Raw genomic sequence first — 27,779 nt, forward strand, 5'->3', positions numbered from 1 at the left:
TCAATTGTAGTGCTGTGTTTTTAAAATGCCAGCAGTGTAGCTAAGTGTTAAGCTTGAATTTTACGCAAAGCATTAAGCGCTCGCATTTTTAAAATGGCGCTCTTTAACTCGGTGCATCTATATCGCATTTGGGATTTCTTTCTCTATTTGCAAACTTTGAAAAGATTTGTTTGACGTTAGAATGGAAACCCAGTTATTGACACCAAACTTAATGTCATTATAATCTCACATCAATTTATTTACATCGCCACCTACTGGTCAAAGTGAAAACTGTTAAGGCGCATGTCCACCAAAGGGTTTTTTACCAGAGCTGAGAGATTTATTTTATTTATTTATTTATTTTTGTGGTTGTCAATTAAAATGCCAAAAACGCTTCGGTGGACAGGCGCTCTAATAACTCGGCGCATCTATATCGCATTTGTAATATCTCACACTGACCACATCACATCGATTTATTTACATCACCACCTACTGGTCAAAGTGAAAACTGTTAAGGTGCATGTCCACCAAAGGGTTTGTTTTCAGAGCTGAGCGATTTAATTCTAAAAAAATTTTGTGGTTGTCAATTGAAATGCCAAAAACACTTCGGTGGACAGGCGCTCTAATAACTTGGTGCATCTACATCGCATTTGAGATTTTTTTTCTATTTGCACTTTAAAAAGACTTCTTTGACGTTAGAATAAAAATCCAGCTATTGACACCAAATTTAATGTCCCTATAATCTCACATTGACCACATGACATTGATTTATTTACATCGCCACCTATTGGACAAAATGAAAACTGTTAAAGCGCATGTCCACCAAAGGGTTTTTACCAGAGCTGAGAGATTTATTTATTTTATTTATTTATTTATTTGTGTGGTTGTCAATTGAAATGCCAAAAACCCTTCGGTGGACAGGCGCTCTAATAACTCGGCGCATCTATATCGCATTTGTATAACCTCACACTGACCACATCACATCAATTTATATACATCGCCACCTAATGGTCAAAGTGAAAACTGTTAGGACGCATGTCCACCAAAGGGTTTTTTACCAGAGCTGAGAGATTTATTTATTTATTTAATTTTTTGGTTGTCAATTGAAATGCCAAAAACACTTCGGTGGACAGGTGCTCTAATAACTCGCCGCATCTATATCACATTTGTATAATCTCACACTGACCACATCACATCGATTTATTTACATCGCCACCTATTGGTCAAAGTGAAAACTGTTAAGGCGCATGTCCACCAAAGGGTTTGTGTCCAGAGCTGAGCAATTTAATTTAAAAAAAAAAGAAATTTTTGTGGTTGTCAATTGAAATGCCAAAAACGCTTCGGTGGACAGGCGCTCTAATAACTCGGCGCATCTATATCGCATTTAAGATTTTTTTTTCTATTTGCACTTAAAAAAACCTTGATTGACATTAGAATAAAAATCCAACTATTGACACCTAATTTAATATCCCTAAAATCTCACACTGACCACATGACATCGATTTATTTACATCGCCACCTATTGGACAAAATGAAAACTGTTAAAGCGCATGTCCACCAAAGGGTTTTTACCAGAGCTGAGAGATTTATTTTGTTTATTTTTGTGGTTGTCAATTGAAATGCCAAAAACGCTTCGGTGGACAGGCGCTCTAATAACTCGGCGCATCTATATCACATTTGTATAAATGTCGGTGGACACTACTACTGTTTACTACTGAATGTACGTAACCATTTTTAACTTTAATTTCTAATTTTCAAAGTTGGTTGTTCTTTTTCCATGATATCAGTGTGCTTAATTATGTCAACATGCAAAAATACGAATGGTTCTTAAAAACTACGCTTTATTTTAATTTACTTTAGCAATCAAACGTGTTCAGATTCACCATTTTAAAGTGAAATATGACGTCCTTTCAGTCCTTGACCACATATATTATGCATCACCTGAGCCACTGAAGAACACCTTTGCTTCTCTATTGTATAACCCAGGACTGAAACACCTGAATATTATTTTGACGCTATATAAATATGACATCTGCCTTTCCGTCCAATGCAACACGAAGGACTGGTAGCATAGCTTGTCGCCTTAAGTGTTTTGTATTCAGACTAGCTGAATGCTATCAGTGGTTTGTCTGCATGGGTCTGTTCTGTAGAAGGCATGAACTGTATGCAATCCAGCTGTAGTGTCTTTACTGCTGTGCTAAAGACTGTATAACAGACATTTTGAATACAATTATGTACGTTTATACTTTGATTTATTCATGATATCTGAATATTTGAGGCCTTTTATGTTGTTTTTGGTGTCGAGTGCGTTTCATTTGGCAGTGCATTTAAATGGACATTCGCATGACACTTTTATTAAGTGTAAACTTGTTTTTAAACTACCTGGAAATTGTAAGAAAATCTGTTATTTTATGCTCTATATTTTGATATGGGGATTGTTGGACTTTTATTTTGTACATTTTTATTTATTCATTGAAATTCAAGCATGAAAACGCTGTAAAAATATGACTTTTTTTAAAATTATTGTGTGAATTTTGTTTTGTTGGAATTGCTGAATGTTAAATATCATGTTTTTGTTGATATCTTTGTTCATTTTTTTTAACTATGACTGAAAACTATATATTTTCCAGTCTGTAAATATGATTTATATGTATTGACTTGAGCTGTTTTCTCACTTATTTTCTTTGTCTGGAAGTCCAGATTATTCTTATCTAACGTTTGTACCTTTGATTTGGTTGCGTTGACGGAAATAAACTGAATTTCTAATAAAACTAATCTCTCATTTACTAAAATCTCGTCGTCTGAAATCAAATAACACAAGACTCTTTGGTTAATAAAAACTAGCCTTTATTAACACTGTTATGGTATGTGTGTAAAATATACAGAATGATTAAAAACGTTTCACATTTTAGGGTAAGAGTGGTCCATTTACAAAAATATTTCAATAGATGATGTTGTCCAGGCATTAAAAAGGCTCATTATTGTCTTTCCAAGTGTATTTGAGGCCTCATTTGCTGATATTTGTATGTTTTAGGTGTAAAGGGAAGGAAAGGGCAGCTCATCTGTTGCTTGCAGCCTGAGAGAAAAACAGATTCACTTTATAACAGGCTATTAAACTACAAACAAGTTGACTATTGCTGTTTCCATCCAGTATTTTTGCTTACCACGCAACAGAGTTTATTCATGGTTTTCAGCATATTTAGCTCCCCAAGCATTTTTCCCCTCTTTTTTTTCAATAAGGATTTTTAAACAGTATTTGTTAAAGAACCATAATAAGCTATGAACCATACCAAGTTTTACGCAAAGCATTAAATATGTGAAAGTCAGCTGAGAAGTCCTGAGGGGAAAAACTACAACCCCAAGAAGCATTGATCAAATTATGCATGTCAAAGAAATATAAAACATATATACAGTGTGTGTTTGTGTGTGTGTGTGTATATATATATATATATATATATATATATATATATATATATATATATACACATATACATACACATATACATATATATATATATATATATATATATATATATATATATATATATATATATATATATATATATATATATATATATATACACACACACACACACGCCACTTTATTAGGTACACCTTACTAGTAACGGGTTGGACCCCATTTTGCCTTCAGAACTGCCTTAATCCTTCAAGGTATAGATTCAGCAAGGTACTGGAAATATTCCTCAGAGATTTTGCTCCATATTGACATGATAGCATCAATTGGATTGAGCTCTGGTGACTGTGGAGGCCATTTGAACCAATCTGAGATGATTCACGCTTTATGACATGGCCATTATGCTGGAAGTAGCCATCAGAAGATGGTACACTGTGGTCATAAAGGGAAGGACACGGTCAGCAACAGTACTCAGGTAGGCTGTGGCATTCACTTGATGCACTATTGTACTAATGGGCCCAAAGTGTGCCAAGAAAATTTCCCACACACAATTACACCACCACCAGCAACCTGAACGGTTGACACAAGACAGGATGGATCCATGCTTTCATGTTGTTGATGCCACATTCTGACCCAACCAACCGAACGTCGCAGCAGAAATCAAGACTCATCAGACCAGGCAACGTTTCTCCAATATATTGGATTGGATTGGATTGGATTGGATTGGACGCGTTGTGCGTTCAGAGATGCTCTTCTGCAGACCTCTGTTGTAACGAGTGGTTATTTGAGTTACTGTAGCCTTTCTATCAGCTGGAACCAGTCTGGCCATTCTCCTCTGACCTCTGGCATCACCAAGGCATTTGTGCCCACAGAACTGCCGCTCACTGGATATTTTCTCTTTTTCAGACCATTCTCTATAAACCTTAGAGATGGCTGTGCGTGAAAATCCCAGTAGATCAGCAGATTTTGAAGTAATGAAAATAGTTTTTGTTATTTTAACCTATTTTTATAAGTTAATCAACCTTCAAATACATTTTTTTTAAAGTTATCCAACATTTAATGTCAGTTTTGACTAATGTAAGTTAAGATGACTAGAATAGTTCATTTGAATCAACTAAAAATTGTAAGGCAGCAAGAATTTGATCAGTGTACATATATAAAGTATTGTGTGAGATTAGAGAAACTCTGTTTATGTAATCTGAGGTATTTCATGAGTGTAGGCGGAGCTAAACATCTCGTTCCGTGCTTTGATTGGTGGATTTTCTGCACAGCATCATGGGTAATGTAGTTTTTCTGCAAAAATTCTTTTATTGAATAACAGTTAAAATAAAATGCTGGATTAATGCAAATTGGTGAGAAAAACATACAATTAATTAACAACCTGTGATCGTACAACAGTTCTGTCTTTAAAGACTTCTCAGTTACTGTTAAATTTCAAATTTCCAATGGAGAAAATTAATGAAGCTTTTAATGCATCACTATATACACAGTATATACAAGAATACATGGATGGAAAGAGCGTATATCACTTCCTGTAACATATGGTCTGTATTACCCAGCATGCATAGTTCTTACCAGTTCTCAGGGCTCCAGACGGTGTTTTCAGACTCCATAATGTGGAAGGTGTAAACGTGGCGTGAGGCGTCAGAGGTGTTTGCGGCACTGCGGTGGACTACTTCACCGTGAATCAGAACTGCTCCACCTACAGGAACAACAATTATGTTTTAATGAAAATTATGCACGATTATTCTTTATTGTTTTGATCTTTTGATTGTTTCTATACTTCTCCACATGCATGTTAAGCTTTGGCAATATTGTATGTTTTTTTTCAGTATAGCAATCTAGAATGTCAATTTTGGTCACACTAAATGAATCAGAAGTGGGAATAAACGCATTTATAATCTTACAACAAATTCTATCTTAAATGAATATTCTTTTAAAGAATGTATTCATGAAAAAAAGAAATGTTCACTCATTTATATGAAGTAGCAATTGCATAATAATAATAATAATAATAATAATAATAATAATATTAATAATAATAATAAAAAAAATAATAATAATAAAATAATAATAATAAAAAAAAATAATAATAATAATAAAATAATAATAAAAATAATAATAATAATAAAAAAAAATAATAAAAATAATAATAATAAAATAATAATAATAATAATAAAATAATAATAATAAAAATAATAATAATAATAAAAATAATAATAAAATAATAAAAATAATAATAAAATAAAAATAATAATAATAATAATAATAAAAATAATAATAATAATAATAATAATAATAATAAAAATAATAATAATAAAAAAAAAATAATAATAATAAAATAATAATAATAATAATAATAATAAGAATAAATAATAATAATAATAATAATAAAAATAATAAAAATAATAATAATAATAATAATATAATAATAATAAATAATAAAAATAATAATAAAAATTATAATAATAATAATAAAAAATAATAATAATAATAATATATTGTTTTGGATTAATTCAGCATATAGACCCTTTTCATATGACGTCACACGGGGTCCGGTTTCACTCCACACAGTGTATCTTTACTTCCGCCTACACAGAATTCCCAATAGAGAACTCACCCAGTCAGCTGTATATTTACCACAGATACGGTTAGATGCTGACTACGGCTGTTTTCTAACTCTAAGACGACTGCATTTTAATTCAGTATTATTAGATTATGAACTTATTTTTGTAACTTTAATTAAAGGTAGTACAGATATTAAATTAAAAAATCCCCCAGGACACTGTCCAAATGTCTTAATTCCTTCAAATGGAGAAACTAAACAAACCATTAATGGATCAGTAAATGATGAAACTGACTGCACTTATAGATGACATACTTACCAGGCAATATGAGAAGATTTAATAAAGAATTGTGCTCATGCTGGAACATTTTCATATAACAAATAATATACATTTATATTCATAGCAGCTTCAAAGTAAAGATAAATCCTTTACTGAGGAAATAAACTAAATTAATAAGCGAAAAGGTTGCAAACATGTACATTTCTTGATAAGCAATAGCTTATTCCTATTCTTAATTACTTAAACAATCATTTTCAAACTCAGAAAGCAGCTCAGTATTGTAAGAGAAACATTTGGACACATGCCCAATACTTTAATTGTCTTAAATCAGATCGTGCAATGTTAAAATTTTCAGTTATCCAGAGAAGTCTCCCATTCATTCAAAGGCAGTGGTGGAAAGAGTGCTGAAAAATCATACTCACGTAAAAGTACCATTACTTGCCTAAAAATATAGTGCAGGTAGAGTAAAAGTATCTGTTGTGAATATTATTCAAAATATGAGTAAAAACTAGCCCTTTTAAAAGTACTCAAGAGTAGTGAGTATTACGCTGTAAAAAGCTGATGTGTTTACATGTAGTTTGTGGATGTGTGTAAACGTAACATTCTGTAGTACATTTAGTTATATGTCATATGTCAGAAATTTATTAAACAATGTCATAACACGTTAATATTAGGTTAGATTTAGATTGTGACATCAGGTGACCAAAATTCAATGTCTAGCCAGCGTCTAAGGACAACATTATCTTGATGTCTAATAACGACAACAAATAACGTTGATATTTGGTTGATTTTAGGTTGTGTTGGAAAGTGACTAAAATCCAACGCTGAGCCAACATCTTAAACCAACGTCATATTGATGTCAGATACTGACATTTATTCATCAGGTATGGCAACCAAAATCCAACCGTTAAGCTGTAACATCATTAGAACGTTGATATTTGGTTGGTTTTAGGTTAGACGTTGGACATTGATGTCTGCCTGCGATTGAGTTCTGATGTCAACGTGATTTTCATTTCCAAACTAAATGTAACATCCCCACGAATGGGGTACAACTTCAATTTGACGTCATGTTGATGTCTTATGCCTGCTGGGTGTTTAAGGCCATTTTGGTCATCATACAGTAAACATCCGCCATCTTCTCATCAGTGACATGCATCTAAACAATCTCTGGGTCATTGCGTGTGAATGTTTTGGACATCTTCTTTTGGACACTATTTGCTTCCTAACAGTTTGCTACAATTATAACTCGCCCATGTCTTGAGGAAGTTCATTATGAGGCAATTTACTTCTATGTGTGATTTGATTGGACGGGAATCACAGGACTGATTTTTCTAATCCCCATAGACAGGAAAAAAAGTAGTGACTGCAGTTTAGGGGAAAGTAGTGGAGTAAAAGTACTGATACTGCACTAAAAATGTACTCAAGGGAAAGTAAAAGTACATATAGTTAAAACTACTACGTACAATTCCTGAAGCATTTGATTACTCAATTACAGTAATTTGAGTATTTGCACTTTGTTACTCAACACCACTGTTCAAAGGTAAAGCAGAACTGAAAATACACTGCATTGCCGATAGGGGAAGTGAAGTCATTGTGAAAGGGGTCTAACAGAGTCCTTTCTGAAGGATCATGTGACATTAAAAACTGGAGTAATGATGCTGAAAGTTCAGCTTTGCAGTAAAAATAATAAATTCTCATTTAAAATATACTAAAATAAAACTGAAATATTTCACAACTCAAATAAATGCCACATTGTAGAGCAGAAAATAAATTCAAAAAATCTTACCACCTCTACCTAGAGATAAGGGGGGGGGGGGGGGGGTAGCATTACCAAATATAGAACTTTTTTTATTTTTATTTTGCATCCAAAATAGTAAAAAGCCTTGGAGTAACGATTGATGACCAACTGAACTTCTCTGACCACATTTCTAGAACTGCTCGATCTTGCAGATTTGCACTCTATAACATCAGAATGGTCCGACCCTTCCTATCTGAACATGCAGCTCAACTCATTGTACAAGCTCTTGTTCTTTCCAAACTGGATTATTGCAACTCTCTACTAGCCGGGCTTCCAGCTAACTCTATTAAACCTCTTCAGCTGCTTCAGAACGCAGCAGCATGAGTGGTCTTTGATGAACCCAAAAGAGCACATGTCACTCCGCTACTCACCCGTTTGCACTGGCTGCCAGTTGCTGCTGCATCAAATTCAAAGCTCTGATGTTTGCTTACAAAGCGACCTCTGGCTTTGCTCCTTCTTATCTGCTCTCACTTCTGCAGATTTATGTGCCCTCCAGAAACTTGCGTTCTGTGAATGAACATCGCCTCGTGGTTCCATCCCTAAGAGGGAAGAAAACACTTTCCCGAACTCTCGCATTCAATCTGCCCAGTTGGTGGAATGAACTCCCTAACTACATCAGAACAGCAGAGTCACTTACTGTCTTCATGTAACGACTAAAAACTATTTAGTCTCCACTTTCCCTCCTAATCTGTAACTGCCTCTCTGGCTATACCACTAACTGTACTCTCTCAAAAAAAAAAACATTACTAATGCTAACTTTGCTTCTTAGACTTTTACACACCGGAAACTTGTCTATAGCACTTGTTCACTGCTGCTCTTTTAGTTGTGTAAATTGCTTCCTTATCCTCATTTGTAAGTCGCTTTGGATAAAAGCGTCTGCTAAATGACTAAATGTAAATGTATAAAATAGCATTTGAAATGACAAAACTCGCAAAGCATTGGAGGGGGGGGGGGTTGGGGGGGAAGGATTTTGACATAGACTATTTCAATGTGGTCATGTCACTGGCCCATGAACATTTCCTGCTCGTTATCAAACTATTTCACAACTGTAACAACAGGCAATTCAATTAACGTTAAATCAGCTATCATAACATTGCTCATCAATATGTGTCTCTTTTTGGATTCTCATAAGCTATAGAAATTAAAAATGTAAAACAGGAAATACGTTGGGACCATTGTTTTTGTTTACATCCCCCAAAATAGTCTATAAATCTAGAGTGAGTATTAATAGAAAGACAACTCACCTCCTCCTCCTGACCATTAGAGACTCTCTCACAAGTTACAGATGGGAACTTAAAAAAAAATCAGTCCAACCCAATACTGCTTCATTCTAAAGAGGTTTGGATAATTGCTCATAAGAAATGCCAAATCTCTCACTTATCCCAATACTACTCTTCAATATGGAATAACCACTTTGTCAAAATTGGAAAAAAGCCCCTGTTTTGGGGACGTTGGTTTAGAAGTAGCAGGCATACCTTAAATGATTTATTCAGCAATGGTAAACTCATGTCTTACGATCATTTGAAAAAGAAGTTTAAATTATAAGGACACAAAAAAATAATTTTTGGAAATATTTACAAATCAGACACTGTTTTGAAGCACAGGTCCCCATGACACAGAATTAGGGTTATATCGTTTGGGATTATTTCGATACCGGTGCTGAATCGATCCTTTTAAAATGGTACCAGAGCCTGAACCGATACTTTTGAGCCACAAAATTATTTGACAAAAAAATATATACATTTTAATCATTATAATTGAACAATATAAATATATATTTATAATAAGTTTAAAGTAAACATCAATTCATATTTTATATATTTGAATTGCATTAATATATTTCTTTTGATCATTTGTTTGTTAGCATGGATGTAAGATTTGCTTTATGTAATTCACATTACATTAGCTTACTACTAACCTGTGGAAAGGCTGTCAGCAAAATCAGGCAACACCATTTTTCTGGGTGGGGGGGTTGCGACTACGTTTACATCACAGGTGTCAAAGCCAGTTCCTAGAGGGCCACAGCTCTGCACAGTTTAGTCCCAACCCTGCTTTAACACACTTACCTGTAGGTTTCAAACAAGATTGGAGGACTCATTTAGTTTGATCAGGTGTGTTTAATTAGGGTTGGAACTAAACTGTGCAGAGCTGCAGCCCTCTAGGAACTGGCATTGACACTGGTGGTTTACATGGACATCAGAGATCTAATGATTTGCCTAAATCTGAATGAGACTACAATATGATTCAGGCGTTTACATGAGTTGCTTTTTTGAATGATACATTCATGATTCCCAGTTACATGTTATAGCACATAGATCCAGTACCGTCATTGCATCACCAGCCTACAAATGATTCCTGTGCAGTTTGTGTCTGTGGGCCTTTAAGATAATCAAAAATCACTGTTTACGTGGTACTCTTGATCAGAGTATTAAAATAAGAGTATTGGTGTCCATGTAAACATACTCACTGAAAGTTCCAGATGATGTTACAAGCCCTCACATTTCATAAGTTTAATATGTTTCCCCCCTTACACACACGTTTTGTAAAGCATCTGCTGCATGTTGGTGTGTCAGAATCCTTGCTTGTAAAATATAGCCATACTTTAGAATGCTTAGTTTAAGCAAATTAGATGAACGCGATCATGCGTGTTGATGAACGGAGTCGCTCACCGCATGCGCTGTACTGCGTGCTTTGCCTTCTACAAGAACAAAAGCCTGGCATTCGTATGCCTCAAAGCTGTCTAGAATTAAATATTTAGAGATGGTGTGACACAAGGAGTACTTATGTGTGCCTTTGATGCACCCCTTGATGCTTCTTAAGGGCGTCACACACCAGTCGCTTCGCCGAGCGGCGCTTCTGGTGTGCGATCTGCTTTACGGTCTTGTCGCAGCACCAATGGCACCAGAATTAGGCACCGAAATTCATATGCTGATTCGATCCGGTGCATACCGGTTCCAAAGGTACCGGTGGCATAATAAACTCCCAAAACAGCTTCAAAAAGTATCTACGATTTACAAATTTAGTTCAAAGATTGAAAATAATACTGAAGAGTTAAGACTGAATTGGCAAAAAAGATATTAGTAATGATATTGATAAAGATACCTGGAATAGAATTCTTTCCTATAATGGAAAATATATAAAAGAAGCAAGAAGTAATTTTATACAGTATAAGATACTTCATAGGTATTACTACACTCCAGTTCTGACTTTTTAGAATGTGATGTTTAGATCAGTGTTTCCCAACCCTGTTCCTGAAGGCACACCAACAGTACATATTTTGGATGTCTCCCTTATCTGACCCATTAACATCAGGTGTTGGAGTCTCTTCTGATGTTATAAGTTGATTCAGGTGTGTTTGATTAGGGAGAGGTTGTGCCTTCAGGAACAGGGTTGGGAAACACTGGTTTGGATGATCATAAATGCTGGAAATGTGAGAGATTGGCACAAACTTCCATGATTTATGGCACCGTACAAAGATTCAACCCTTTTGGGAATCCGTGTTAAAACATTTAGGTAGGTGCCTGTGATTTAATATTCCTCTCTCACCCAGGACATGCCTTTTAGGTGATAAAACTGAGGTTCCACATATTATGAATAATGAGTTCTCCTTTATAACTGTTGGTATAACTACAGCAGCACGTATAATACTGAGGTTTTGGAAAGACATTAAATGCCCTGTACTTAAATTATGGACGGAATTCATGATTGAGAATGTGTCATATGAGAAAATGTTAGCCAAACTGAATGGTGATCATGAGGAAGAGGATATATGGGAGATATATTCATTTCTTCACTTAAACTACGAACATGTCTACCCTGTTGTGCTCTCTAGTATTATCTGTAAGCATTTGTTATTGTTTTTATAATAATTAAATTTTTTATAAATCTGTTAGCAATTTTCTAAATTGTGAAGAATCTGTATGCATTTTGTATTTTTATATGGTACATGTATATTATATTAAGATACCAATACAAAAATAATAATAATCTTACCACTGCCTCTCCGTATATATAATTTGTCTATTTAAAACAAGCTGACAACCTCGAAAATAACATCAGAATAGGAAAACAAAGAAAAGGACAATCAAAAACACATCTGTAGAAAAAATACACTAACAAACAGAAAACTAAGTGCATCTAAACATGCATCAAAAACAAACCCAAATACATTTAAGTAGGTATTAGTTGTACTTCGTCTGAAAGTATTTCGTTGTTATTATTAACATTTTCTGATGACATTTCCCTTAACTATGATGTGCAGAGATATACCAGTAATTCACCTTTTTTAACAGGAGCAGGAACAAACAGCTTGTCATCATAATCCTTCTCTCGGCCAATGAAATCAGTCAGAGGAAACGTGCCTTTAGGCGTCCGCACCATTCGCCTGGTTATACCATCTTTCACAGAAATAAAACACACACATAAGCACATGCATGACTCTGATTGGTTTAATTATGTGCAAAACACACCCATAATGCATTAAGAGAATAAGGACCACCCTTGTAGACAATGCGCTTGGTGCACAGACCGTTTTTCCCATCCTTATTATAGCAAAAGGGGATTCGGACAAGCCCTTAGTGCTTTGGTGCCATGCATTTAGACTTAAGCTTGGCGCAGCAACACGGCGCGCACATGACAGTTAGAAGTATCACACACCAGACGCGGACATTCGCATGATATTTAACATGAAACTAATCAGGTGGTGCTCTGTGGTGCAGCAGAGAAATGAACAGTGTCCCGAGTCGTGGCTGGGCGTCGCGGACAGCTGCCGACTTGCGGCGCCGGTGTGTGTACCCTGATAGAAACCTATGTTTAGAATTCTGAAATGTATGGCAGCGCTTCTGGTGCGCCGAGCAGCGCTTCAGGTGTGCGACCTGCTTAAGATTAGCTCCATGTGTGTGATCTGACCGTTGTGTGACCCGGGGATGAACCACAGACAGCCGTTCTCCAGCATGGCATCCTCCAGCGCCACCCAGACGCCCATGACTCGCCCCAGAGGCTGCGTGTGCAGGAAAGTGGCGTCCTGGTGAGGAGTCACTAGAGACAAGGGTCAGAGGTCAGCTTTCTTTTCTTCTTCTTTTTTTGCATTTTTCTGATTATTATTATTGTTTTCCTTATGCAAAGAGGTACACAAATGACATCGAATCAAACACAAATGGAAAACGGGGTCAGCTTTCAAACTGATTTTCTATTGGTTAAAGATGTGGGAGGGTCTTACCTTCTCCACCAATCCCGGGTTGCTGTTTGATCGAACAGACATGAGATATATTATAACTATGATCAGTGTTCAAAGCATTATTTATAAGTCTGCAGGGTGGAAAGCTGTACCTTGAAGATGTACATACTCTGCAGAATGACTGGATTTATCAGCTCAAGCTTTTTACAGATGTTCTGCAGAAGAGAAAGATACAAACCTACTCGTTTAATTTGCACTATGACGAACTAAAATATATTTAAAAAAATGGCATTATAAGAAAGTATATATTTAGTTTTTTTTCCTTTTAAGATCAGATTTTTTAATTTTCTGTAAATTTTAATTTTTAAATATATATATATATATATATATATATATATATATATATATATATATATAAACATACATACACACACATATATACATATCTATATATATACACACACACATATACATATACATATATATATACACATACATACACACACATATATACATATCTATATATATACACACACACATATACATATACATATATATATACACATACATACACACACATATACATGCATATATACATATTTATATATTGCATATGTGTGTGTGTGTGTGTATATATATGTATGTATATGTATATATGAGCAATTCCAGCGTTATGAATGTGACATTTGCAGTAAAATCTTAAAACATAAATTATAAATTCATGTAGAAAGTATATATTAAGATTATATTGAAATTATATTGTTTATTTTTTCCAAAACAACTAATCATAAAGTTATGAGAGCAGAAAAATATCAATCTGTAAAAATTTTTTATATTTTAAATGACGAAAATAAACATGCATTATGGATGAGTTTACAGTATTCACCTTATTCTCTGCGTACGAGTGGACACAGCCATCTTTTTGGCTTGAGACTTCCGGTCTCATTCACTTCCATTCATTTTTAGACGTTCATTTAAAGACGCTCGTTTTGCTGCTCGATGTTGCAAACTCATATTTTCTTATTATATTATTCTACTTTTTATGTATAGTCATGCAAACACTTGTTTGTAGAGCGAGTAGTTTTGATCGTTTTCTGCCGTTTATTATTCCTAGTCATTTCTCCCATAGGCAACTGAATCGGAAGTCCTAAAACAATCGCAAAAACGAGCGCACTTCCGCATTGTAGAATAAGGTCAATACAACATACTTTGTGGAAATTCTGGGAATTAAACTGCACATCCCAAAAGAAATAATGCCAATCAAAAGGATAAGAGTTGGCTCACTGTAGAACAAACATGATTGATATTATTTGATTTTACATTTATGAGGAAAAAGCTTGGTTATGGATGTGACGTCTCTCTGTTTTGGATGTGACGGATGTGAAATTGGCACTTGTGTGATTTTGGTAAATCAAATCTAATTGTTTGAAAACACTGAAAGAGACCTTTTTTGTATTTTTAAAGCACTGTAAAATACTTGCTTACAAAAAAAACGTAGAAAAGGTTTCGATATTTTGGCAAAAAAGTAATTTTTTTTCATGGCAAGGTTAAAATTTCCATGGAACTGCTCATATATATATATATATATATATATAGTCATTATTTCAGTTCTTTTTCATTCATTCATTTTCCTTCGGCTTAGTTCCTTTATTCATCAGGGGTCGCCACAGCGGAATGAACCGCCAACTTACCCAGCATATGTTTTACACAGCAGATGCCCTTCCAGCTGCAACCCAGTAGTGGGAAACATCCATACACTCATTCACACACAAACAGCATGCGGCCAATTTAGTTTATTCAATTCACCTATAGCGCATGTGTTTGTACTGTGGGGGAAACCGGAGCACCTGGAGGAAACCCACGCCAACACGGGGAGAACATGCAAACTCCATACAGAAATGCCAACTGACCCAGCTGGGACTCGAACCAGTGTCCTTCTTGCTGTGAGGCGACAGTGCTAACCACTGAGCCACCGTGCCACCCAGTTGTTATTCATTGTAATCAAAAATAACAACAATTAAAAATAACAAAAATGGCTGGTTTGTCCGGAAGAAGCTTTCTGGCTCTAAAATTTGACAAAAATCTTTGACTAAAACAAATGATTTTACAAAATAAGAGTTTCTATTCATTTCCATGAATGTTTGACATACTTGGACTTTGGGTGAGTGGGTGACTCTTTTAAACAGCGGCTCATAAGCATGCAGAGCTGTGGGGAAGAAATGCAAATATATTAGAGATACAGTGTTTTAAATGTGAATATCTTCAATATTTCTTAAAGCGACAGTTCGCTTCTCTCAATGTACATTTGGTTCATTTTTTCATGATCTGTGCCTTCAAACACCCACCATGGCCGATTTTATTCAGGGATTGTTCTCTCGGCACGATGAACTCTCCTGAAAACACAAGCGTTTATTATTAGGATGGATTTCCTCATCTCTTCACAACAAACAAAACAACTGAATCACAAACCTTTATCATCAAATACTCCTTTCTCAAAGAAGAAACGGATCTTATCTCCACTGGTGATGAAATAGTCTGCGTTTCCCTGGACAAACCCAAAACATGATTTATTTTTTACACATTACTTTCTAGCAGGATGTTTCAAACTTCCCCGAAGAGGCTTCAAATGTGCAGGTTTGACGTAATTTAAAGGGCACCTAGGTTACCCCTTTTTTCAGATTTAATGCAAGTCTGTTGTGTCTCCAGAATGTGTCTGTAAAGTTTCAGCTCAAAACACCCATCAGATTTTTCATTATACCTTTTATAAGATTCTACTGTTAACTGAAATTTTTTGTGAAGATTTTCCAAAACTCTGGGTACAGTGTGGTTTTGTGGACGCTACAACCAGTTTTCACCTCATGACGGCAGCGTTTGTGCTGTTTTCTCCTTTCTGATTGGCCAACACAGCTGGGTTCACACCAAATGTTGAAGACACAAATGAGGCATTTTCCACACGTTCGCCACAAACGAAGTGTGTATTCTGCATCATTCGCACCGCAGGACAGAAGTCGACCTCTGTTCTTAAATTTGCATTGACTCAATCTATCCAATTTACTCATGAAAATACTTAATTTCTTGGTGTGAACCCAGCATAAAAGTGTCACCGTCTCCCCCTGTTGTGCCCTTAAAAGTCTTGTGAAGTGCTTTGATACTTGCATTTGTTATTCGATGTTTGACTCAATCTCAACTGAAAAATGAAGAGAGGCCGGGGCATAGAGTAGCTGAAAAGCAAATGAGAAGAGGTGGGGCTTGTCAGATACTAGAGCGCATCTGATTGGTCAAGATTTGATGGGAAACTGAATATCAGGTGACTTAAAAAGAAATTAATGATCCATTTAAGCGGGATTGACAAACTGCAAGCTTTGGATGTTTATATCAGTTATCATAATTTCTAAATGCAAATTTTGTCAGTATTTTGGAGCACAGTAGCTAACAGATCTCCTTAAACAATCCTTAAAACAAACTAAAACTAATCTAAAAACTTTATTTAAATTTCACGGGACCTTTAACATGCATCACACTGCGTTTTTCAGTCGGACAGAGTTCTTAAAAAAAACATAAGCAGGAAAAAACATTTATAGAAGTATGCATGTATGCAGGCCCGGACTGGCTAATCTGGAGGACCGGGAATATTCCCGGTGAGCCGGTCTGTTTTTTTGGCCACGAGGGCTGGTGTCCCTAGCTGCCTGCACTCTCAGCAGTCAAACTTTTTTCATTTATTTATTTATTTACCTATTTGACCATGGCCTCACTCTTTTTTTCATTATTTTACCGCAGCTCCATACTTATTATTTATTTTCTCGCAGCCCCATGAGCAGAATACAGCCTGCAGTTTAATGATGACAGAATTATCATTCGACTCCCTAACAGCGGCACCTTGCCCATCAGCAAAATCATTTGTTAAAGGGGTAGTCCAGAGTGTATTTTTAAGGCTTGGTTGTGTTTATAAGATGCAAAGCAATGTGTGCTCATGCTTCATTTGTAGAAAATCATATTATTTTTTCATATATCTGACTCAGCTTACATAAAAACCACTGTCATATTTCCTAGTTCCTCTGAAGACCCACCCTTAAGATGCTCTGATTGGTCAACTAACAAAATGTGCTGTGATTCGCAGACCAGCTCCACATCACCAGGAAGCATCTCTGTTATAACATTACAGTGCCTCTGGCCACGCACTTCCTCTGCGCTGGGTGTATGTGCATAACCTGAAGGGTTTATGACATCATTAACCCAGAAGTATTTTTTTGTAGTCCCCAAACTTCGTTCACTGTAGGCTTCGCTAAGCTAACTCTGTAAAAGCCAAGGTCTCCCTTTGCATTGAACTTTGAGCGTCTTACATTCAGAGATGTTGTTTATGTTCACACAGGTACATTACACATCAACTAAAGTTGAAAATATGATATTGTAGTGGACCACCCCTTTAAGAGATACGCGAGAGATGAAACATTGATAATAAAAAGCGCAACGAGAGTACAATGCATGAAAACAATGAAATGGCCAGTGAGTTAACGTTAAGCTAGTTGGGAGCAGTGCAAAGCAACGATGTCTGCAAACCACTGTTTATGCACGGAACGTTTTCTTGTACTGTAGCGCTTCAGCAGCAGCCTCTAGTCCAGTTTGCTGCTAACAGCGATGAGCCAGGCCCCGTAACCAAACACCAGTCATGGGCACAACACACTAGAATGGGCAGGTAGGATTGTCTATGAGTAAATATGAGAATCTGAATTATTAATATTAATGAATATTACACCTATGGAATAAAATCAGTCATAAATATTTCGTGCGTAAATAAAATTCACGCATTCGTAATTATAAAATCGTACAGGAAAAGATAGGACATTTTCTTTGTCTGTTTGTATATGACTGATAATTTTACGATGGGTGCACTTTACAAACACGAATTACAGTTTCACCACGGACACGAAGTCCTGATTACGAGTACGAGCCAAACAACGACACTTCACTGTCAAAATTACATCACCGCTGTCACAGGCATTAATAAACAAGCGAGAGTCATCGATCACAACGGCGCCCCTGCTGGACACTCGAGCTCACACACACCGTCTCAGGTAAGATTTCTGTTATTCCCTCTTTGAGAAATGTCCGTCATGAGCTGTGATAAAGGTTGAGACTTAATGAGGTCCATTTTCGCTGTGTTTCTTGGACATTTTACAGAATCAAAATTAAGAACGGGCCGAGGATAGAGAGCTAGCATAATGTCAGTTAACATTACAGGCAGCGAGCGCAGATGAAAAACACCTGCTCAATGAAAAATATCCTCACACAATTAATGAAATCAGATGATTGACTACATTAATAAATCCGACTTGATTAGAAAGCTAAAAAGGGTGGGGGGGGAAAGATGAAGCCATCATTAGAAAGTAATACTGTGGTTAAAATATCCGGCAGATAACAGTGCAATTCTTGCTTTATTCTTTATTTGTCTTTAAGGACTGGATATCTATAAACAATTTTGCACAGAATATATATTTAGATATTGCAGAAAAGGACATTGTGATGTTTTAAAGCAGGGGTCGCCAAACTTGTTCCTGGAGGGCCGGTGTCCTGCAGATTTTGGCTCCAACCCTAATTAAACACACCTGAACAAGCTAATCAAGGTCTTACTATCTATACTTAAAACACCAAGGCAGCTGTGTTGAGGTAAGTTGGAGCTAAACCCTGCAGGGACACTGGCCCTCCTGGACCAAGATTGGTGACCCCTGTTTTAAAGAATAGTGTTGGAGATTTAGCGACCCTTGACGATATAAAGCAGCTGCATCCTTGAAAAATATATGAATGTGTGTTCACACCAAGGTCGCTCTGGCCGCTCTGGCCGCCCTGGCGACAACGCTGTCTGCCTTCAGCTCCAGCGGCGAGAGCATCAAAATTCGCTTCATTGATCTCGTATTTAAAGGGGCCGTTGCAGCATATCAGTTACATTCCTGCATAAAACATGCTTTCTAGCGTGAAAATGTTGCGCACTTCTTATCAAATTCATTTAACAATGGAAGATCATGCATGTGGTGTGGCTTTGCTCCACTTAATTATCCAATATGTGTCCATATGTCTGAAATATCCTGAAGCAGCAATACTGTTTTGTATTATCGCATGAGATTCCCGCTTTTTTAAAGATAAATACTGTATATATAACATTAATGCACATCAGTAACTCACTAGTAACTTATTTAATGCATGTTCCTGTAAAAAAACATTGTAAATAATTGAAAATCCGGCGACCGTAATAATCAAACCCTTGGGAGTAACTGTGGTCGGAAGCAAAGTTCACAGGTCTGAGTTCTCTGAACTCCTCTCAAGCGGTGGACTTCTTCATTTTGATTGCTTTCCGCCGAACCACGTCATAGCTCATTACCATAAAGTTGACTTGATTTCAACTCTCCTCGACGCCCACACCGGCGAAGACACGCCACGCTGCTCCTCGCCGCCGGCTCTCATTGAAAATGAGTGACTTCCGGCTACTTTGATGCTCTCGCCGCTTTCGGTGTGAACGTACGGTGATAGTATCATTAGAAAATTCAATACACTTAATTTTAATCTTTATTTTACACATACAGCTTAATATAAATTTGTATTTATTTGATATTTTTTCATTTCAATGTTCGGATATTTATGGGCACCAATTCTTACGGAAATTGATTCTGATTCCTAAACTCTGGAATAGCCTTCCTGATAACGTCCGAGGCTCAGACACACTCTCCCAATTCAAGACTAGATTGAAGACCTATCTGTTTAGTAAAGCATACACTCAGTGCACCACTTAGCGGGCTTCCACACAGGTTCTGCATCTTGTTTATATACACTATGAACAGCAGCTAAGCTAATTATTCTGTTTATTCTCCATTTCCACCAGGGGATACTCTTCCCGAGGCTCTCAGACTATGCAGAGTCACTGATTCAATCCAAGACCAACGACGAGATGATCCCAAGGTTTCCATATCCTGGACCAGGCCGTATCCTGAGCAGCTACTGTGGTGGTCATGGAGGAGTGGAACATAAGACTGATTCCTGTGACGCTCAGGAACAGACGAGTCTTCGCTGAGGCCAGCTTCCAGCCTCCGCCACTGAGACTGCAGCTCTGCACAAGACGTTTGGCCAGCGGAGAAATTAAAATGGTCATGCCCAACTGAGCCTGGTTTCTCTCAAGGTTTTTTTTCTTCACTTCCGCCATTAGTGAAGTTTTTTTTCCCTCTCCGCTGTCGCCACTGGCTTGCATGGTTCGGGATCTGTAGAGCTGCGCATCGTTGGATTTGCCCTTCAATATTTGGACTCTCAGTAGTGATTATTAAACCACACTGAACTGAGCTAAACTGAACTGAACTTAAACACTACAAACTGAACTACACTGTTCCTATTTACTGTGACCTTTTATGTGAAGCTGCTTTGACACAATCTACATTGTATAAGCGCTATACAAATAAAGGTGAATTGAATACTGGTAAACATTACATTGTGTTAACTGTTCAAATAAATCTTCACTGTGAAGTACTGAATTAGAATAGAGTAGAATAGAGTCAGTCGTAAACTGAAGTGGGCCGGTTTAAGGCTTGAAACTCCATGGCTGAAAAGGAGTCCCACTCCGGCCCTGCATGTATGTGTGAACACAATCTCAGTCACAGCATCATCAAATTCTGCCTTTGTTTGTTGTGAATACACGCCCTCTAGTGGCGAAATTACACACTTCGCCTTTAATGCTAAGATCCAAAAGAAACTACACCAGAAGCATTACAGTGTAAGTACATACAGTCTTACCTGCATCTTCACCCATCAAAATGTGGACGCATGTGGACAATAAGGCATAAAAGAACATTCGTAATGACACTACTGCAAATGCATGATGGTAAAGATGATGATGCATTGTGGGTATTGAGACAGAGTTTACCTGCGTCTTCAGCTGCTCGTCATGGTCGGTGGAGAACTGTGTCCTGCAGTGTTCAGGAACGTCCATGCTTTCAATTATCTCACTCATGCGTCCTCGTAAAGCATCACACTCCTCTGGAGATAGAAGGTCGTCCAGCACCAGATAACCCTCATCCCGGAACTAAAACCACATACACACACATGCGCTTTCCTAAGTTAGAGATATGATGAAGAACAGCTCTTACAGTCATGACGGCAAAACATTTAACGGCTTTTAAAAATGTTCTCAGTATGTTGATGAACAGGGTGACTCAGTGGTTAGCACTGTGCCCTCACAGTAAGAAGGTCGCTGGTTCACACCCCGGCTGAGTCAGTTGGCATTTCTGTGTGGAGTTTGCATGTTCTCCCCGTGTTGGTGTGGGTTTCCCCAGCCTGATCTCACGAGAAAACGTAAGTATTTTACGTTTAGTCAGTTTAGTGGCGAATTCGTACGAGTTCAGTCGTTGTACGATTTTAAAAAGGAGGCGTGGCACCTAACCCCACCCCTAAACCCAACCGTCATTGGGGAATGAACAAATCGTACGAAAATGTACGAATTAGATTGTACGAATTCATACGAATTAGCCACTAAATTAAAAAGTTATGAATTGCCGTGAGATTGTGTTGGCTTCCCCCACAGTTCAAACACATGTGCTATAGGTGAACTGGATGAACTAAATTGGCCGTAGTGTATGAGTGTGTGAATGAGAGTTTATAGGTGTTTCCCAGTACTGGGTTGCAGCTGGAAGGGCATCCACAGTATATAACATGCCGGAATAGAATCTGCTGTGACAACCCTTGATAAATAAAGGGACTTAGCCGAAGGAAAATGAATGAATATTATACTATAATGTTTTTTCCCACTCATTTTTAGTTATTTTTCTTTCACTCAATCTTTCTTTTATTTAACCTTTGAGATTTTTGTTCACCAATTAGAAGGACCCCATTGTTCTCTTTTGTGGGTCCCTAGACCCCAGTTTAAACATTCAGAAATGACACAAATATCAACATTTATAATAGCCAAATCATCAACATAGTTTGCTTTTCAAGATATCAGCGACAAAAACATATTCCTGAAATTGAACTAATATAATACTATTTTATAGTTGTAATAAAATAGCCACTTTTTGTACCATGTACTACCATATTTAAGCCAGTGGTGTAGTCCTAAAAAAGGTGGTGTGCTATTACCCACCCAACCCGCCCATGCTGTATTATAATTTTACCTGAACATTTCAGCGAGACATCATTCAGTTGACTTCGAAAAACAAATTAAGATGAGAGTTAAAAAACATTTGGTATACATTAAAGGGGGTGCGAATACGCGTAAATTAGGGAAGCCTAATCAGCAAAACAAGCGAGTATACCGAGTGTACACGCAATTATTGATCCTCAGAAGTCAGCTAGTGGAAAAAAGTAGGCATACTGAGTATACGTGCGTATAGCGCCGACTACATCACTGATTTAAGCATGCTCCGCCCCTTTTACGCCCCCTTCACGCCACATTCCTTTCTTCCTGCATGTCCAGTTTTGTAGGGAATTACATAACACTTAAATAAAAGTGATCTCGCACGTGCTTTCGCGTTTTTAATAGTGTGTGGTTCTGAATGTACACAAATCTAACACATTTACTTTAAAGACGCGAAACTGTCATCTAATAGCAAGATAATCGTGCAATTCTAAATGTGTTTACAATCGTTGATGAATATATCGTGCACATATAAATAACCAAATATAGAGTATTTATGAGATGTAGTTGCCATTTCGAGGTAGAATCTTACCTTTTGCACGTCTTGATCAGTCAAAACATCCATGTTGATGAAGACTGGGCTGAAATGAAGGCTGACTGTCTCAAATCTCTCTCTCTCTCTACAAATAACCACGTGGTTGCACCAGGTCAAATACGATTAAAGTGTAACCATGGTGAAGCAATAATTGGATTTTGAACAGTAACTCTTTCACTGCAATGAAGCCAGCTCAGATGTACATTCATAACTGGTGAACTTTAAAAGGTAAACATGTGACTCCGTGAACTCATTTTCAGTGTAAACCGGTGAAACTCCGTCCTGGAGGATGGAAATCAATTTATTCGCAGACTATTACGTGCACAAATGGATATTTAACGTATCCACATTTAAAAAAACGAGAAAGAAATTTACTGTGTAAAAAGTATTTATTAGCCGCTAAATGCGCTAAAACCAGCCATTTTATGGCAATTATTAAATCAATTTACTAACAAACATTCGTGATTAAGAAACATGATTCGTTTATTAGTTGTTAACTGTCAAATTGTGGATAAATTGTTAACTTCAGAATAGTATCAGATTTAGAAACATCCAAATTCATGCTAGCAATGTGCTAATAAGATAAGCTAAGCGGCACACTAAAAAGCGCGTTTTATATATTATATAATAATATTATATATAATATTATAAATATTAAGGGTTACACTTTATTTTAAGGTTTACTGAATACACGTCACATGTACTTCCTGTAGTAATTATAAAAATTATGTATAATTACAAGCATCTACCCTGCTGAAAAAACCAGCATAGACCAGCATGATTTTCATGCTGGTCTATGCTGGTCAATGCTGGTTTAGCTGGTCTACCAGCTTGGTCTTGCTGGTGATGCTGGTAGACCAGCTTGGTTTTGCTGGTTGACCAGCTTCAGTTTGCTGGTGATGCTGGTAGACCAGCTTGGTCTTGCTGGTCATGCTGATCTACCAGCTTGGTATTGCTGGTCATGCTGGTAGACCAGCTTGGTCTTGCTGGTCATGCTGGTCTACCAGCTTGGTATTGCTGGTCATGCTGGTAGACCAGCTTGGTCTTGCTGGTCAACCAGCTTGGTATTGCTGGTCATGCTGGTAGACCAGCTTGGGCTTGCTGGTCATGCTGGTAGACCAGCTTCAGTTTGCTGGTGATGCTGGTCTACCAGCTTGGTATTGCTGGTCATGCTGGTAGACCAGCTTGGGCTTGCTGGTCATGCTGGTAGACCAGCTTGGGCTTGCTGGTCATGCTGGTCTACCAGCTTGGTATTGCTGGTCATGCTGGTAGACCAGCTTCAGTTTGCTGGTGATGCTGGTCTACCAGCTTGGTATTGCTGGTCATGCTGGTCAACTAGCAAGGTCTCATTAAGCTGGTCTACCAGCAAGGTATTGTTAAGATTCATTTAGTTGCTAGTTTCTGTTCAAATTACTGAAATAAAGAAATACTGAAACTGGAATTAAGCTAGCATTGTCAAGCAGTCCTTTAGAAGTATACTAATATTTTGTAAATCTTTGGCCTGCAATAAATCATACCCCTTCCTAATTTTTCACACAAATATATTACAATTATTTAAAAAAAAGAAGATTCTTGAACATTAACATCTGTTTGAAATTTTTTTTTATTGCAACCGAATTTTTGCATGATATATTGATACTGTAGTATTGCTACCACAACAATATATATAGTACATTCAATATTCACATTGATAAATGATCATGCTTCATCTGCATTCATACATGTGCAAGATAAATACAGTACAATGTATTATGGGGGTTGTTTAATCAAATAACATTGCAGTAACATTGGAAAAACATTTGTTCATTTGTAGTTTCAATCTCAGTTAAAACTCTTAAAGCCATAGTACACCTAGCAAGTTCAGGGCATTGCAATTCCAAAAAGACAGCAAATACATTTAGGTGACTGACAGGTTAAGCATGAAATCTTTGATACAAAAGATTAGTTTTCAATCAATAGTGTGTATATATATATATATATATATATATATATATATATATATATATATATATATATATATATATATACTGTATATACATACACACACACACACACACACACACACACACACATATATATATATATATATATATATATATATATATATATATATATATATATATATATATATATATATATATATATATATATATATATATATATATATACAACAATTCATATATGCCACCATGTGGACATGACAACATCAAAATACTATAAAAATAAATCTTAATATATAAATAAATATTTTTATGCTACTTACACTGGCTGGGTGATATGGCAAAAAAAATTATCACTATCATTTTTTTTTATTTCATTCGAAATCGATAATTATCACAATATAAACAATATAAAATTTAAAACACGTTTGGAACAACAAAAAGGTGACTTAATGGTGACAAAATTTTCAGTTCTGGATGAACTCTCCTTTTAATGGTGAGTATGGTGAATTTAGGGTAAAATATCCTTTAATATATTTTATTTAGGGATGCTAACGATTACTTGATGATCGATTGATTGTCGATAACCCTTTAATTGATAGACCTTATCAATGACTGATTAAGCATGGACATTTAAGGGTTCAGTTACACTGCGCTGTGAGACGCATGCATGACTTTATGCATTACATAATCAAGCGTGTGCAGTTTACCTTGCCCTATCCATATTGCGGGATGCATAAAACACTATTATGCGCAGATCTCGGTTATATCCACGGGTGTTTTAACCAATTTTATCTGACAGACTGGCATAATTAGGCCTATGCAGACTCTTATTTTATAAATGGCGCATCACATCGAGACATGCATGGAGCGTCTCCATTCACACAACGAGTTTGAGTTCTCTAATACTTCAGACCGAGTTCGTTCTTCTGAGATAATCCAAGAATACTTTTAGTGCTGGAAATATTTTATAAAGACTGTCCAGCTAATTCAAACCACTTGATTAATTAAATTGAAACTGTGAAAACAGCTTAATGGATTGTTTTGGCGCTAAAGCATATACTACTGAATAAGGCACAGCTTTCAAAAATGATGACATGAGACTGCTGGGTAGTTGCACTGATGCTTGTGAATGGTCCACGTTTACCAACACTTGTTTGGGTCTGTAATTTCTTAGCATCTTCATATTTGGAAGGGTGCCATTGTTTTAAATGATGAAAGGTTTGTGGTGTTGCTTGTTTTTGATGGCACGAGTCGTCTGCGCAGTTTGCAAAGAACAAGTCCAAAAAACAAGTAGCTCCAGACTACTGAAGTTTAGTGACATTTCTTATTAGCAATGTCTGTGACTGTGACCTTATTTTTAATTAGTTTTGGAGGGAGATTTTCTAGTTTTTATTAGTTTCTCTATTTTGAAATGACTCAGTTTTAGTTTAGTTTTTATTAGTTTCAGTTTTTTTTTTTTAAATGAGGATATTTGTTAGGTGCATGATTCAAAAACAACAGAATAAATATCGTATAATAAAAACTCTGTCATATATTTTTTTGAAACCTATATTCAGAGGACACATGAACACTATCATCTACCACTACCATCTACCCATCCTCAATTTCAAATACAATAGCCCACAAGACAGCAGCCTTAAGTACAATATGTGTGCAAGGCTGATTCTGATGTTAGATACACAGTAGTGATGGGAAGTTCAGATATAAAGTCAGCAATAGTAATTTCAGTCAGTTAAAACCTCACCATGATCTGAAACATTTATTACAGTAAAGTTTTGCAACCCAACTGAAGCATGATTCACCTATTTAAACTCCATTACGATTTTCTTTTATGAAATAAACTTACATTTCACCAGATCCTCTCATTTAAGCCCTCGCTTTACCCGCGCTGCATTTGTTTGAGTTTAGTTCAGTTACAGCAGGCTGTCATACTGTTTGTGATTGGTTCACTGAATCACGCATGCGCAGTTTTATCGGTTAACCGCTTCTCAAGTTTGATCTTAGTGTAACGTCACTGTTCTAATAACTGAATAAGAGTATATATTGGATTATTTGGAGTTAGAGGGGGTATTACGCTTGTTAAAAAGTATGTAATTTGTGGACGAGTGCTTACTGGAGACGTGAATCTTTTCAAATGATTCAGTTCAATTAGATGAACTAGTTCAACCTGTTCACTTAGAAGATCCGGTTAAAAAAGATTCATTCAGGATCGCGATACAGAGATAAAACCCATTATTGGGCACAAACGTGTTAAAGTAATAGTTATAAGTCTCTGTATGTATGTAATGCTGTCACCATGCTGCTGTGATGTCCACTCGTTGTTTTTGTCGCGGGAGCAACAGCGAAGTTTACTGGAGGAGAACCGGCTCGTTGTGGCCAATGGCAGCAGGACTACAGACTCTGAGGTGCCGTACGGGTCAAACACCTGCAGCGCGGAGTAAATAGATTTACTTCTAAAAGGCTTACAGTAAGATTATGTATTAAATACATTTACAAATACAAAAACGAAGGAGGTTTTTGCTATAATTTTAGTTAGTTTCAGTTAGATTTGTATGTACACAATACAGTTTTAGTTAGTTCTAGTTTTTTGAAAAACTTTTTTATTTTTATTTCAGTTAACAACAATTATTTTACATTTTAGTTTTCGTTTTTTTGTTCGTTTTTGTTAACTATAATAACCTTGATACCTACAGGAGAAAGCTCCTGATTGTTTGTTTTATTTATTATCTGATTCCGAACTATCTTTTATTTTGAAACATTACAGTATTCGTTTAATTTTCAACAAAGCATTCGGCATCTTAACGACCGAGGAGACGTGAGTATTGCTTTATTTCTTCTTGCTAAATAAGACATCAGTGGTCATTTGTGTAGTCCTGTTGTGTTAAGCTCTGATCTTATTCTCTTTTCTTTTACTGCCAATT

General features: G+C 36.4%; 1 protein-coding gene across 1 annotated transcript; it reads right to left on the reverse strand.

Moving 5' to 3' along the window:
- Positions 1 to 2,802: 2,802 nt before the first annotated feature.
- phyhd1 (phytanoyl-CoA dioxygenase domain containing 1) lies at positions 2,803 to 23,019 on the reverse strand. The gene is made up of 11 exons (XM_056446508.1): positions 22,913 to 23,019; positions 21,115 to 21,273; positions 15,684 to 15,759; positions 15,560 to 15,607; positions 15,365 to 15,420; positions 13,367 to 13,429; positions 13,257 to 13,278; positions 12,947 to 13,075; positions 12,319 to 12,435; positions 4,970 to 5,096; positions 2,803 to 3,055 (listed from the first exon to the last, which is right to left on the reverse strand). Exons 1-11 carry the CDS (start codon positions 22,943 to 22,945, stop codon positions 3,010 to 3,012), a joined length of 876 nt encoding a protein of 291 aa, XP_056302483.1. The 5' UTR covers positions 22,946 to 23,019; the 3' UTR covers positions 2,803 to 3,009.
- Positions 23,020 to 27,779: the final 4,760 nt, after the last annotated feature.

This window comes from Danio aesculapii, chromosome 21, assembly GCF_903798145.1.
Source record: "Danio aesculapii chromosome 21, fDanAes4.1, whole genome shotgun sequence".
In the NCBI taxonomy this organism is placed as follows: Eukaryota; Metazoa; Chordata; class Actinopteri; order Cypriniformes; family Danionidae; genus Danio; species Danio aesculapii.

Excerpts from the sequence above, each read along its gene's own strand:
- phyhd1 (XM_056446508.1), bottom strand. The coding sequence starts at position 22,945 with ATGGATGTTTTGACTGATCAAGACGTGCAAAAG. Across the intron at positions 21,274-22,912 it reads CTGATCAAGACGTGCAAAAG|TTCCGGGATGAGGGTTATCT; the intron begins GTAAGATTCTAC and ends ATGTGGTTTTAG. Across the intron at positions 5,097-12,318 it reads TCCTGCTCCTGTTAAAAAAG|GTGGAGCAGTTCTGATTCAC; the intron begins GTGAATTACTGG and ends TTGTTCCTGTAG.